At 23.3% G+C, this 15,680-nt stretch overlaps 1 protein-coding gene across 1 annotated transcript; it reads right to left on the minus strand.

Moving 5' to 3' along the window:
• Positions 1–10,916: 10,916 nt before the first annotated feature.
• On the minus strand, positions 10,917–11,522 carry LOC134837903 (uncharacterized). The gene has a single exon (XM_063853296.1). It carries the CDS (start codon positions 11,520–11,522, stop codon positions 10,917–10,919), a length of 606 nt encoding a protein of 201 aa, XP_063709366.1.
• Between the last annotated feature and the right edge of the window lie 4,158 nt (positions 11,523–15,680).

Raw genomic sequence — 15,680 nt, forward strand, 5'->3', positions numbered from 1 at the left:
ATTTTTGTTTACTTATATAGTAAAATTTTTATCAAAAATGGTTAGAAATCAATTAAAAAAAGATTATATATATGGAGTGTGTTCCGCACGTGGAACCAAATTGGCTAATTTTGGTAACTTGAAATATTATTATTTATTTTTTTAACGCATTTCGATAAAAAAAATTAAAAAAAATTACATGGTTAAAAATATCGCGTGACAAAAAAAACTGTAATTTTAAAAAAAAATTAAAGGTTAAAATTATTAAATTGTTTACAAAATTAAAATGCGATATAATCGTTGGTCATTTCCGTAACGACAACATTTTATGTATTTTTAAAAATAAAATAAAAAAAGATAAGATTTTTTTTCTTATCAAGCTAAAAAAAACAACGAAACTCGTGCGACCTACATGAATGAGTCAAGCTCGTGGCATGTAATTATTTCGGTTCAAAAGTGTGTTGTAAACACTCATAATCCTTCCTCATCCTGACATTTTCCTGTTAAAACATTTAAAAATCTCTCCGGCAAACAAAAGTCGTCGACGACACAAAATTAAGCTTAAAGTATTTTAGGAAATGCTTAAACACTCGCAACTCTCACACATGGGAAAAGAACACTCGACGTTGACTCCAGTTGCGCCATTGTTCGGCGACAACAACAAAAATTTACAAAATCCCCTGCGATGACCTCGATTATATCATCCGAAAACTGTTGTAATGTTTTATCCAATATTAAATCATATTATTACGTAATAACATGAAGGGATTTACTCTCGAAAATTTTTAGAGATGTGTTGTATGTGGTTTTTTTAATGGACCTTGTGTATTATGCGAAAATATGGACAATTCAGGGATGGGAAGGATTTTTTTTGATTATTAAATGGTTCATTAATTTTTATTTTAATTTTTTGTATTTAAAAAAATTAAGTTTTTAATGAAAATTTTTATTTTTAATTATTTTTTAACTTTTGAGTACTTTTTAAATTTTTTTTTTTATTTTTAAAAAATTATTTATGAAATAAAATTTAAAAAAATTAAATTAAAATAAGAAAAAAAATTAAAAGAAATAATTTTTAAATTTTAAAAATTTTTTATTTATTTTAATATTTAAAAAAATTTTAAATTTAATTTAAATATAAATTTAATTTTATTATATTAATTTTTATTTTAATTATTTTTTTAAATTTAAATATTTAAATTTAAATATTAAAAAAAAAAAATGGAATTTTTTATTATTACTAATACTGCTAATTGAAAAAATTTATTTTTTTTTATTTTAAAAAATTATTTTTAAATAAAATTTAAATTTTATAAAATATGAATTTTTTAATTTAATTTTTTTTTTTAAAAAAATTAAATTTTTTTAAAAAAAATAATTTTATTTATTTTTTTTTAAACTTATTTTAAAAATGTTATTTTTCAAATAATTTTTTTTTTATTTTAAATTTAATAATATTAATTTAATTAAATTAAATTTAATTATTTTTTTTTTTTTTTAATTTTAAAAAATTAATTAAAATTTTAATTTTTCATTTTAAATTTTTAATAATTTTTATTAATAATTTTTATTGAATATTATTTTATTTTTTTTTACTTTTACAATTAAAAAATTTAAAATTGATTTTTTATTTAATTTTTTTTTTTCTTAACAAAAATTTTAAATTAAATTTTTTCTTTTAAAAATTTTTTTTTTAATTTAATTTTATTTTTTTTTAATAAATTTTTATTTTTTTTTTTTTTAATTTAATTTTTTAATTTATTTTTAAACATACAAATTTAATAAATTCCTTCCCTGTCATTGACACAGATAAAAAAGGCTAAACAATTTTTAAATCGTCTGTTTATCATAATTTTAACTCTTTGCATTACATTTTCTCACATACGGAAAATACAATTTTGGGACGAACTTTTTAATTTTTTTGTAAATAAATTAATCGGATTGTTACCGAAAATTAAAGTTATTTCTCCTAAAAGGCACGTTTGTGTCCTTTTTCCTTGGCATTTAATTGAAATTGATAAACACTCGAGAAAAAGTCGAAGGGAAACAATCGATAGTTACTCGGAAGGAGAGTAATGGCATTACGTGACCAGTCAAATGAAACAATAAATTTTGTGTACGTTTTTCGTCTTTAGCGAACTATTTGCGCGCCAAAAAAGCATCCAAAGAGGATCAATTGATTTTTATTCATTTACTTTTTGTTTTTTTTTTTAAATATCTTCAAGTGTGCGCTTTTTTTAATATTAAAAGACATTTTTAGTGTTATTGCCGAGCGAACAGGCACTCGACAACAATTCCAATGTTACAGTTATTGTTATTGCGGGGTTTCGTAGAGGAGCTAAAATTTTATGTTGCGAACCCGAGTTGCAGTAAAAACGTGGTTCTTGACTATGGCAATGAATGAGTAAATAGGTCAAGATTTTTTTTAGTGTTTCTTGGTTTTTTTTTAACACGTGGCTGTAATTGCCGCGATTTATGGCGCAATTTTGAGGGAAGTTTTTTTTTTATTTTCTAAAGTTTTAATTGCCGTTGCAGATGACAATCACCCTCACTCTTGGATGGCTTTTCACTAATGAACTTTCTTTTTTTACCTATAGCGATTTTTCAATAGAAGCGATGTTTGAATGGCTTGGGATTCTATTGAAATCCATCTCCATGTCTCGCACTTTGCACTGTGAATAGAAAATGAGGAAATTTAACATTAATAATATTCAAAAAATATTTTTATAAATAAAATTTTAAAATAATTTTAAAATTAATTTTTTTAAAAATAATTTTTTTAAAAATTTTAAAAAATTATTTTTTAATTAAAATTAATTTTTAAAAATTATTTAAAAACATTGTGAAAAATCATTTTTTTTATATTTTTTAATTTTTATATTTTTTTAAAAATTATTTTTAAAAATATTATTTTTGAAATTTATTTAAAAATATATTTAATATAATTTAAAAATATTTGATTTTTTTTTTAAATTGAAAAAAATTAAATTATCAATTTTTAGTTAAAAATAAATTAATTAAGTCCTAAAAAAATAATTACTTTAAAAAAATAATTAATTTAAATTTAATTAAATTTTTTTTATTGTATTTTGTAACATTCATTTTTTTTAAGTTTTTTTTAATTATTTTTAAAAGAAATTTTTTTTTTTTAAATATTAAAAAAAAAATAGTAAAAATTATGTGAATTTTTTTTAGTTATAAATTAAAAAAAAATATATTAAATTAAAAATTATTTAATTAAGTCCTTAAAAAAATTATTATTAGGTACCTCAAAAAAAATAAAAAATAAAAAATAAAAAAAAAAATTAAAAAAGAAATAAAAAAAATAAAAAATTTATGAAAATCTACCATTTTTCATTCGCAGAGCAAAAAAATATTCCAGACAAACAAACAACATGGCAAACAATCAACGACACTGACATTGTCTGCGGAAAATTAATTTAAAAGTGAACAATAACACTCACACGTCTGTCAGTCGATATGCCAGCGCGAGTCGAAAGAGGAGAAAGAACTTTTCATGTTTAGTCGTGCGTTAAATGCTGCCAACACATGAAAACATAAATTTGTCGTCGTCTTGATGTTCGTCGTCGTCGTCGCTGTCTCGCACTATCAAAACATTCAAATTCAAACTCGACGAGAGAAATTGATTTCTGCCTCGAAATGCTCGAATCGCACAAAGGGAACACCTGTAAGTGACATAAGTTGTCGCAATAATGTAAATTTTAAGCAAGGTTCTTGAGAAGCAATTTCACAAAGTTTTTTGATTAATCGTTCGCTTAAAATTTTATTGGAATTCGAGTGTGTGTGTATTGTGTGCGGGAGTGATTGAACGAACGATAAATTAAAATTTCCCTCATTGACGTTTATTGAACATTTAATAGTTGCCGATTTAGTAACGATTTTACTTTAACCACACATGAAACGAGAAAAAATGCTCTGTGGATGAAAATCAAGAAAATTTTATTTTCTTAAAATTTTCTCAAAAAAAAAAAATAAAAATAAAAATTAAAAAAATAAAAAAATAAAATAAATAAAAAAATAAATAAAAATTTCTTGAAACTTGAGTTTTTAAAATTTTTGAAATTTTTAAATGAAGTTTTAGATTTTTTAATAATTTAAAAATTTATTTTAACATTTTTTTTTAATTATTTATTTTATTAAACTTAATGTATTTATTTTATTTTAATTTGATTTATTTAATTAATTTTTTAATAAGATCTTATTTTTTTAATTTTAATTTTATTTTTTTTTATTTAATAATTTTTTAATTAATTTATTTTTTTAATTTTATTTCTAAAAAATTTTAATTTTAATTTTGGAGTTTCATTTGAAGGTTAATTAATTAAAAAATTATTAAAATAAAAAAAAATATTTTTAAAAAATTTCTTTGAATTTTTAAATTTTTCCTTATAAAGTTATAAATTTTTTAGAATTATCGCATTTTTAAGAATTAAGAAGATTTTTTTTTCTAAAAATAATCCATTTTTTAATCATCGAGCAACAAGAAACGACATAGACAAATTTCGTAATAAATAAAAACCGTCTAAATAATAACAATAAAAGGAAGCCAATATCACCGAAAAAACCGTAACAATGTAACCGAGAGTCTCATTGTTGTGAGCGAAACGATGCGAGATGGAGGAAAAGTAAGTAATGACTGCTCAGTTTAGAAACCAATAGAAGGTAATAAAATTCAATGTTCATGCGTCTGTAACAAAAATTGTATTTTGTATCGAAACAAACAATAATAATAATTTAACTTTTCTGTTCCACAAAATCGGATGGCAATAATTCAAAATAATAGGCAATATTTTTTTCTGCTCCAACTCTTCATCGAAACATTTCCTTTTGATTTTTCTCTGGGATGCCATTATGTTCGGTTCCCGGTGAGTTAGTTGAGCTCGTGTGTGTGTGTGTGTTATTTGCTATTTTTGTTATATTAGTGCATGAGTGCGTTGTTGCGTTCTTATTTGCTTCTATGTTTTCCTTTGCAAAAGGTTAGTTTACTTTTCCAGTTAGTAGACGAGGAAGAAGTTTTTATTTTATGATATCGGTAGTCGGTAAATGGGTTTTGAAGACGATTAAGGTGACTAAAAATTATAAAAAAAATTAAATTTAAGTTAATTTTTGTTTTTTTTAATTAATTATTTTAATTTATTTTTTTTAATTTAATTTTATTAAATAAATTAAAAATTTAAAAATAAATAAATTAATTTATTAAAATTTATTAATTATTTTTTTTATTTATTTTTAATTTTTTAATCATTAAGTTTTAGTTGAATATAATTTAATTTTACTAATTAATATAATTTTTTATTTAAATTTTTTTTTCCAAAAATTTGAAAAAAACAAAAATAGAAAAAAAATCATTCATAAGATTTTTTCTTCATTTTTCCTTAATATTTTTTTAAAGAAAAATTTAAAAAAAAAAATTATTATTTAATGTAAATTTTATTTTTTTTTATTTAATTTGTTAAAATTATTTTAATTAAAATTTTTTTTATTTAAATATAAATAAAAATTTTTGAAAAATTTTATTAATTTTAAAATATTTTTTTTATTTAATTTAATTTTTTTTTAAATTTTAAAAAAATTTTTTTATTTAATTATTTTTTTTTAAAATTATTGGATTTTAAAATTAATTTTATTTATTAAGAAAATTTTTTATCTTTTTATTTTTTTAGTTTTTAATAAAATAAAAAATTTTTAAATTTATTTAAAAAATTTTTCAATTAAATAAATAAATTAAAAAAAAATTTAAATTTCATTAAAATTTTTAATAATTAATTTTTTTCAATAATTTATTTTCTAAAAAAATTTTTTTTTGATAATTTTTAAAAATTATCAAATCTTGTCAATGTTCGATGATTCGGGCAGTCTAATAACTTTCCCTCAGTTTTTCACTCACTCACCGACGAAACAAAAAGAAACATAATTGTTTGTCAGTCTCTGGTAGATTTATTAACTTACTCAAACCATTAGACTCGTTCGTTGGCAAAACTCACGAAAAACAGCAAAACAACAAACGGGAAACATTCGTTTTTCCTTTTCTCTTTCTCGATATTTATTGTTATGTTTTAGCCTCGTTCGCCACATTAAATTCATGATATGAGACACAAAAAAGGCACCGAAACGACACGAAACGGAACAAAAATGCTGCCTCGTATGATTGATTGCTGGAAATGGAAAACCACAAAACAATTATGTTACAGTCAATTTTTTTCTCGAGCAAAAAACAAAAAAAAAACGATGAGATTATTTTGCGGTGCACAGCTGACAAATTCCACAAAAATAAGCCTTTAACTAACAAGAAAAGTGCGGTCATTACTTAGGCAGGCAGAATTTTAATTACTCTTGTTGTTTTTCTTTTTCGTAAAAAACTAAATGTCATTTTTATGGTTGAGAGAAGTTTGTGTTCCAAAAGTTTCTCTGTAAGAAGATTTTTCTTGCGTGTGCAAGTCGTTGTTGTTGCACTTTGTTTGAAGCATAAAAGGTTCAATTTCTTGCTTTATAAATTTTACTGCGTAACGAAATAAAAGTAAAACAAGGCTTTGAAAAAGTTTTTCTTGCAAAGAAAAATATTTCGAGCAGAATATTTTAATTAAAGTTAATGAAAATTGCCATAAAATGAATAAATTAGGTGCATTTATTTTTTTTTTTGAATTTTTTAAAAATTTTTAAATTTTTAATTTATTTTTAAAAATTCATTAAAATATTTAAAAATTTATTTTTCATGATTTTTATTTTTTTTTAATTTAATTTATTTTTTTTTTAAAATTATTTAAAAAATTTTTGAATTTTATTAATTAAAAAAATTTTTTAAAATAAAATTTTTAAATTAAAAAATTTATTTTAATTAATTAAAAATTAATTTTAATTAATTAAAAAATAATTTTAATTAATTTAAAAAAATAAATTTAAAAATAAATTAAATTAATTTAAATTCATAGATCAAAATGTACAACAAATTTTTTTTTTTAATTTTTTAAAAAATGCGTTAAAGACTTACATCTCTCTGTCAGTCGAGAAAGGTGTGCTTCAGAATTTATTACGCTCGATAAATGCCCGAGAATTGTCACACACGCGTTTCGTTTGTAGTTAACTTGTTTAAAAATCTTCCTTCAGCATCAGAAGGCAAGACACAAAAAAACAAAACATTTTTTTGGCAAACGATTGAACACAGCAGAAACAAGCGCGTTGTTTGAATGCACTGCAGCCAACAAAAATCACATGGCGAGCAGAGAGACAATTTATACGGAAGTTGTGATGCTAGAAAACAATGGCGAAAATTGCAGCAAAAGGCTCCTCCCATAGAAAAATGACAAATTAAAGAATAAATTATTACTTCCGCATATTTATTTTACATTTCTATCTGCATTAATTTAATTTTTCGAGGGAAATCTGTTGTTTTTTTTTATTTATTTCCCTTTCTTCAGCTGTTCCAAAACGCAAAGAGCGAAAGACATCTGTGACATTTTTGGAATATAATATAGATAATTATATATTTGGCGGAAAAATGTTTAATATTTTTTGGCAGAGCGATTATGAATTGTACAATAGTAAAATTCAAATTTTTTGTCGAAAAATTGATAAAAGTGTATTTTTTTAGTTTAAAAAGTTTTAAAATATTTTAGTTAATTTTTTAAAATTTAAAAAAAAAATATTTCAAAATTAAATTAAAATTAAAAAAAATTAAAATTAAATTAAAATTAAATAAAAATTAAATTAAAATTAAATTGAAATTAATTTAAAATTAAATTAAAATTAAATTAAAATTAAATTAAAATTAAATTAAAATTAAATTAAATAAAAAATTAAATTAAAAATTGAATTAATTAAATTAAATTAAAAAAAATTAAATAATAAAATTAAATTAAAATTAAATTAAAATTAAATTAAATCAAATTTAAATTAATAAAAAAAAAATATTTAAGCCGACAGACAATTTTCCATATTTTTTCCTTAAAATTTTTTTTCATATGAAAAATTAATAAACGAAACAAAATAATTTCCTCCAATTATCACTTCTCACACTCCCGCAATAAAATATCTTCTTATAGCAACAAAGTAGTAGAGTAATCATTAATGATGGTGACATTGTACAGAAGGCGACGGGCGCCGCTGTTTCTCTAACTCTAAAACTCTCTCACGAAATGTTACAAATTAAATTAAAGTTTTCCTTGTGGCAATCACATCTCGCGCACAACTCTCCTCGCAAAATTGATAACAATAATGATAACCACGAACCACACGCCGCGTCGCATTCACCGCACCATAGTTTTAATTTTAATAGGCATTTGCTGTGAAATTTCGAACGCAATATATTTAATGCTGCTGTTTCTGAATATTACTTACGAACCTATATTGGTAAAATTTTCCTAATGACAAAAAAAAGTTTTTTTTTTATCTCGCTTGTCTCTATAGAGAGCGACGGCTTAAAAACAGACAAACTTTTGTTTTGTCGAAAGTTCTCCTATATTTATATTAGTGTTTAATTGAAATTCGAGGTTTTCGCGCAAACAATTGAATAGGAGTGAGTCGATAATTAATATTTAGCTAATATGCTAATATGTTGGAAGACTCCCTGCATCAATTGGGATTTGGAGCCATCAACATCATTTTTCAATTAGGGATTCCAATTAGGATAGAGATGGATAAAGTTTTCAGCGGTTTGGATTTAAATTACTAACAAAATTTTTAAAGATTTTTTTCTTCGCTCTTTAAATAAATATTTAAAAGAGAAAAGTTAAGAATTGGCGTGAAAAACAAGGCCGACGAAAAAAAAGGAGCAGAGAAAAACTGTCGTCGTTTTCGTTGGATCGGAACATATGGTGCATTATTTTATATTTTTTTCTTTTTATTTTTACTGTTATTATTATAGCAGCGCGTTGCATTTTTACTCTCGTCTTGACAATTTCTTTTCTACATCGCTGCTTGTGCTGCTGCTGCTGTTGAGTTGTGTTGCGAAAATGAATTGCAAGCCAGTTATTATTATGACCATTATTATTATCATATTGCGCTCCCCACGAACGTACATGTGCAGACAAATACAAATAGTTACTCTGTGGTTTAAAAATTGATTAATTTTACTCATCGTTTCATTTTATTAAATTCAAACTAATTATTTAATTTTATAAAAAAAAAATCTTTTAAAGATTATTTTGATCTTACGTTAAAAAAATTCAAGAAGTATTTGTATTTTTTTAAATTTATTTTTTCCTATCATTTTTTCTTTACTTTAATTTTTATCATATCAGTGATACAAAGTCGAAGTTGAAGGAATTGACAAAGACGAAATAATAAAAATTTAATTTAAAAAAGAATATGTGTTAAATTAATTTCAGAATCAATTTATTGAAGGCAAGCAATTACCCATTACTACATATTTACATTGAAAACGTCGAGCCATCACTAAATTTCTTGTAATCAACATATTTCGAATGCTTAAAGATAGCAAACCACACACATGATGCACTTAGATACCTCGAAGAGCAAAGGACCTTATGCTTGTAAGTAAGATTAATTTTTTCTCTTAGTTCGAACTTTTTTGCAGACTTGTCATTAATTCTTTTTGTGAACCTTTAATTTAGTATGTTTTCGTCTTCAGTGCGAAGTCACTTACTCAAGCAGTTCTTCAAATGCATTTTTTCCATATCGTTGCTAAATAAGCTTTTTCTTTTGAACTAAATAGCATATTGATTCTTAAAATAAAAATATGTTGACAACTCTCTTAAAGCGTAAACGAATTATTAAGTCTTTCTGCATTCATATGTACATATAATTAGCTTCTTGCCTCATTGGAGGATGAATTTATAAGGTTTAATTTCTGACTAATGGAAATGAGAATTTTAATAACGTTCTATGATTCCTTCTATCAGCCAAGATTGATTTTCAGTTTTAAAAGCTCAGATTCTGATGTTTTCTGAAAAAAAAATAAATAAAAACATGCATTAACTTTAAATCAGTTTATATGAAAATATGTTAAATTTTTTTTTCATACTTATTCTGTTAGAAAAGTTTTTTTTCAATTTTTTAAACTTACTCAAATTTCCATCCTGTAAAGAAATAATTTTAATGTAAATTTTCTTTTAAATAAAAAAAATTAAAATTAATTTAAATTTAATAAATAAAATAAAATAAAATTAAATAAATTTAAATTTAAATAAAATAAAATTTAATCTCAAATTTAAATTTAATAAAAATTAAATTTAAAATAAAAAAAAAATTAAACTAAAAAAATTGTTCAAACTTACCCGATTTCCAACCACAGGGCAAACTGAAAGAAAGTACGAAAGAATCGAGACACGAAAAAAAAGTTGTATGAGAAGACATTTTGCGAGATATTAAAACAAACAAACAGTGAACTGCAAAAAAAAGTGAAATAATAAAGCAGAAAGAAAGAAAGAAAATTGTTGAAGTGGCTGCAGTAGAAATGTGAAGAAAAATTGTAAAGCCCACTATTTTAAAAAGTACTTTGTGAAACATTCTCGTCCTCTCATTGTCGTCATCGTTGTCGTCGTTGTCTGAATGGCAATTTGAATTTAATAAAGTGTGTCCTTAACTGTTTATTGCTGAAATGATTTCTCCTTCCAGTTCTTCGTTGTCGCTATTGAATGGGTGAATTTGCACTGAATGGACGAACTAAACACAACTTTTATAATGGGTTTTTTAATGCAACTTTGTAAATAAAATATAATTTAATGAAAAGTCCTTTCTTGTTGTCTCGGTTTTGTCTTTACAAACGACAACCATGATGATAATGACTACGAGGTGTGTCTGTATTGCGCCAGATAGATAAAAGTTTGTTTTAAGTGCAGACTTTGTGCAAACAAACATGAAAACTTTTTCCTATTTTTCACGGAGACACGAAAAAGGATGGACAAACAAGCTGCAAATTACAGTTAATAAATAATTTTTAGTAATTGTCTTTTTATTTTTCAGCAACACGAATTTTTGTCAGGTTCAAGACGAATTTTGTCGTTATTCAGTATGATGTGATTAGCTCGAACTTGTATCGTATTTTGATGTCTTAAAGTTTCCTTTACTAAACAATCAAAAGCTTCTTCGACATTTTCTCCTGTTTTTGCCGAAGTTTCAAAATATTTCAAATTTCGACTGAAACACCAAAGTTGAGCTTTTTGCATGGAAACTTCCCTCAAATCTTTCAAATCAACTCGATTTCCAAATACAATAATGGGAATTTTTTCATTTTGTGAATTTTCGAGCAAATTCTTGAGCCAAAATTCCAAATGATCAAAAGTTAAAGGGTCAGTTATGTCAAAAACGATAATTGCACAATCAGCTCCTCGATAAAATGGGGCATTGAAAGCCTTATAACGTTCCTGTCCCGCAGTATCCCAAATTTGCAAAGTGATTTGTTCGTTATCGCCATATTCGATTTCTTTCAAGAGAAAATCAGCTCCAATTGTGACTCGGTATTCGTAAGAAAATGTTCGGTTAACGTAACGATGTGCCAAAGATGATTTTCCGACAGCTACATCTCCTAAAACCAAGACTTTGAGGAAGGTTTTGTTGAAAGGCATCTTTGTACGAAGAATTTCTGAACAAAACTAAATTGCTTGGTAAGTACAAACCGGATGTTGATTCATCACGGAACTTTGTTTATGACAAATCCAGATAATTTTTTAATTAAATTTCTGTCTGACTGTCACAATTTCTGATAGAAATCATTCAATTTCAAACTATTTTTTTTTCTAATCAAGATTTTTTCCTACCTTTTTTTCATTTAATTTATATTTTAAAATATTGCCCGCCATTTGAAGCTTCAGATCAGCAGAAACAGTGAGTGACAAAAATAATTTCATTTGTCTCAATTATTCATCGCAGCCTCTGCTTCGCTACTCGACATCACATCCAGAACCCCATTTTTTGTGCATTGTAATCACAATTCAGATCTAAAAACAAAAATTTAATCAACAAATTGTGTGATGAGAAAAACAAAAAAAAAATTGCACTGAATTTGACACAAAACGATCAAAAACAGTGGGCATCCCGGATATTGCGATGCATCAAACAAAAAAAAAATAATAATGAAAAATATTTACCTATAACATTTGGAGCGTTTAAATTTAAAATAAATAGTCGTCCGATTTTTATCTGCACTGCATATGAATTGAATTCAGATTGAAAAATAAAAAAAAAATTGGAGCAAAGATAGGTAAGCAATTTTTTTCTCTCTGTATATGACATGATTTTTGATTCAATTTATCTCAAATAATTTTTTTTTCTTTTTTTTTATAAAAAAATAACATTTATGATTTTGTAGCGAAATCTATTTCAATTAATTCAAACCAAGCTAAAATACATAAATTTCGGTGATTAATGATGCTTAATAAGGAGAAACGCCCTCTAAATGTCAATATAATTAAAAGCGATAATGACCGTGTAAGAAAAAAGAAAAATAAATAAATTGATTCAAATTACCATAAAGAAGTCATCTTCCTTCCTTCTAAATACAATCTACGGGCGAAGAAGGCTAAACCCTTTTTTGACACGAGCCAAGAGAATTCGAAATAGAAAAATAGAGATAGAAAGAGAAAAACATTATAAAGTAAACGACTTGAATTGATGGTGACATTAATTCACTTTACTTTATGTTTCTTTTATCGTTTAGCAGATATTTAAGCAGAATACAAGATAGTGTGAGCAGGAGGAATGGATTTGTTAAGGTAAGAATTGAATTGATGAGATCGTATTTTTAAAAATAATTTTTTATAATTTTAAATAAAAAAATAATTTTTAATTTTTTTGTAAAATCTTAAGAAAAAAATTTAAATTATTTTCAAAAGAATTATTTAATATTAATTAAATTTTAATAATTTTTTTTACATTTTTGTACTCCTCAAAAAAATTAAAATTTGTAAATTATTTCACTTTACAACTTAATATTTTTTAAATTTTAGAATTAAATGTAATTTTAGTAATTTTTTTCATTTTTGTACACCTCAAAAATTTACAAAAATACAAATTAGTCAATTTTTTAATTTTTTCGTAATTTTTTAAAAACTTTATTAATTTTTTTTTTTTTTTCAAAATTTGTGAAAAAAAATTAAAAATTTTAATTTTTTAATTTAAAATTAATTTTTAAAAAAAAATTTTTTAAACTTTTGGAAAAAAGATTTTAAATGTTAATTATAAAAATTATTTTTTAAAATTAATTTTTTTTATAATTAAAATTTTAAATCTCTTTTTCAATTTTTGTTTTATTTTGAAAAATTTTGAAAAATTTTAATAAATTTAAAAATTTTAAAATTTTAATTTTTTTTACAAAAATGTAAAAAAAAAAAATTTTAATTAATTAATTAATTAATTAATATTAAAAAATTCTTTTGAAAATTTTTACTTAAATTTAAAAAAAATATTTTGAAAATACTAAAAATCTAAATTTCTTAAAGAGTACAAAAATGTGAAAATTTATTTAAATTACATTTCATTTAGAAAATTTTTTAAAATTCATTAAAAATTTATTTTTAAAAAATTCCATAAAATATAAAAATTAATTTATTACTTGAAATTTTTAAAAAATGTAAAAATATTTTAAAATCAATTAAATCAATAAATTTTTGCAATGAAAAGTTTCAAGGACAACCATCATTAAAACGCAATTTCCCAACAAACCTTTAAAATTTCCCAAAAACTGTCCTATCACACTATCTTTCTCTCCCCCATTAAGACATAAATTCCTTACTTTTACTGCGTGTTGTTATTTCTCCTTCTTCCTTTTTCTTCGCCTTCCCTTAAAACATTTATGCTTGTCCATTAATTCTCAATTTAAGCACTGATCTCATTTTAATATTATTTTTCCAGCAGTTTCATCTGTCATGTCACCGTTTATCTAAATTCTCCTTCAAAGCGAAAAAAAAGACTCACCGCAGACAAGAGAGCGCGACAAAGCCGTAAGTATACAGTAACAACAGCTGAAAATAGTTGAAAACAAAATTATTTTATGTTGGCACCATTATTGTTGTTGCCCTCATCATCATCTTGTACCATTCCATTCGCAATTTCTAATGTGCGAGAATTTTCAAAAAATACACAGAAAAAAAGCAATAGCCATAAAAAAGACAGAAAAGTGGTATCTAAATGTGTTTTTTTAAAGAAAAAAAAATAGAAAAAAATGTATCTTCCTCTATTTATTTAATAATGTTCAGTTTTCGGTACGGAGTAAAGTGAAATTGTGCAAGAAATTCTATGCAAATGCGTACGGAAATAAAAATAAAGACAGACAATGAAAGGAAATGAACGAACGAATGAAGGAGAGAGAAAAGAGACATTTTCAAGCAATATTTGTTTAGATTTTGGCTTTTTAGCACTTTTAACGTCTTTTAATAAAATTAAATTGAATGGAAAATGGCCAAAGCCAAAAGACGACGACTTGATAATAATCAAAATGGAAATGCAAATCTCTTCATCGCTAATTCCAATTTGATGATTTCAAATCGAACGAATCTCCATTTCTTAAAATCACAAAGAAAAGTCGTGTCTGAAAAAAAAAACTATGGAGAACTCTCAACTGTGTCAATATAGAAAGAAGAAAGAAAAAATTTCAACCATGAATAAAATAAAATAAATTGCATTCTTCATTTTAACTTTTCGCATAGAAGTAGCAGCAGCAGCAGAGTAGTAGTGTTTTCCATTCTAAATACAATCAAATAAATCCGCTTTGTTTTATAAAAATATTTACTTTATTTCTTGATGTTCTTCCGTTTTTTTTTTTATTTTTTCGCGTTTATGCACAAGAAGGAGCACACACTTGAGACATTTGCTTCTTTTTTTTCCAATTGTTAAGTTATTATTATTATCCTTTTGTACTTTGCAGATTTTACAGTTTTTCTTTTCAATTTCAATCTTCGCTATGTTATTTTTTTTTCTTTCTTTCAATTTATCTTAATTTTTTTTCAGTATTCCTTGAAATGTTTTTCATGCTGATGAGGAAAAAAAAATTGCAAAGAAATTGTATTCAAGTAGTTTTGTGAGAGAAAGAAAAAAAATGCAAATTTTTATTATTTTTCTACTTTTTTTTTTGTTTTTGCAGACAAGAAAAAAGTAGAGTTCTTAACTGAATAATTTTTTTTTATTTTGAGGTTTGTTCGTTATTGCTTTAAAGTTGTACTAAATTATTAAAAAATTACAATTTTAAAAAAAATATTTTATAAAATATTAAAAAATAATTTTAAAAAATTTAAAAAATATTTTAAAAAAGATTTAAACAAAATATTTTAAAAAGATTTAAAAAAAAAATATTTTATAAAAAAATTAAAAAATAATTTAAAAAAGATTTAAAAAATATTTTAAAAAATATTTAAAAAATATTTAAAAATGTTTAAAAAATAGAGAAAGTAGTCGTCTTTTTTTGGCAGTTTTGAGTTATAAAATGATTAAAAATGATAAATTAGAGCCCTCCGACAAATTTTTATTCATTTGGAGCAAGATTTGACAAAACTAGCTTTGACACAGTTTTTGACACAGTTTTTTTTGCTCTTGATTTAGTTTTTAAAACAAAACTATGTCAAAGAAAAAATGTTTTTTCAGTTTCAATTTTTTGGCAGTTTTGAGTTATAAAATGATTAAAAATGATAAATTAGAGCCCTCTGACAAATTTTTATCAATTTGGAGCAAGATTTGACAAAAATAGCTTTGACACAGTTTTTTTGCTCTTGATTTAGTTTTTAAAACAAAAA

Source organism: Culicoides brevitarsis, chromosome 1, assembly GCF_036172545.1.
Source record: "Culicoides brevitarsis isolate CSIRO-B50_1 chromosome 1, AGI_CSIRO_Cbre_v1, whole genome shotgun sequence".
Classification (NCBI taxonomy): domain Eukaryota; kingdom Metazoa; phylum Arthropoda; class Insecta; order Diptera; family Ceratopogonidae; genus Culicoides; species Culicoides brevitarsis.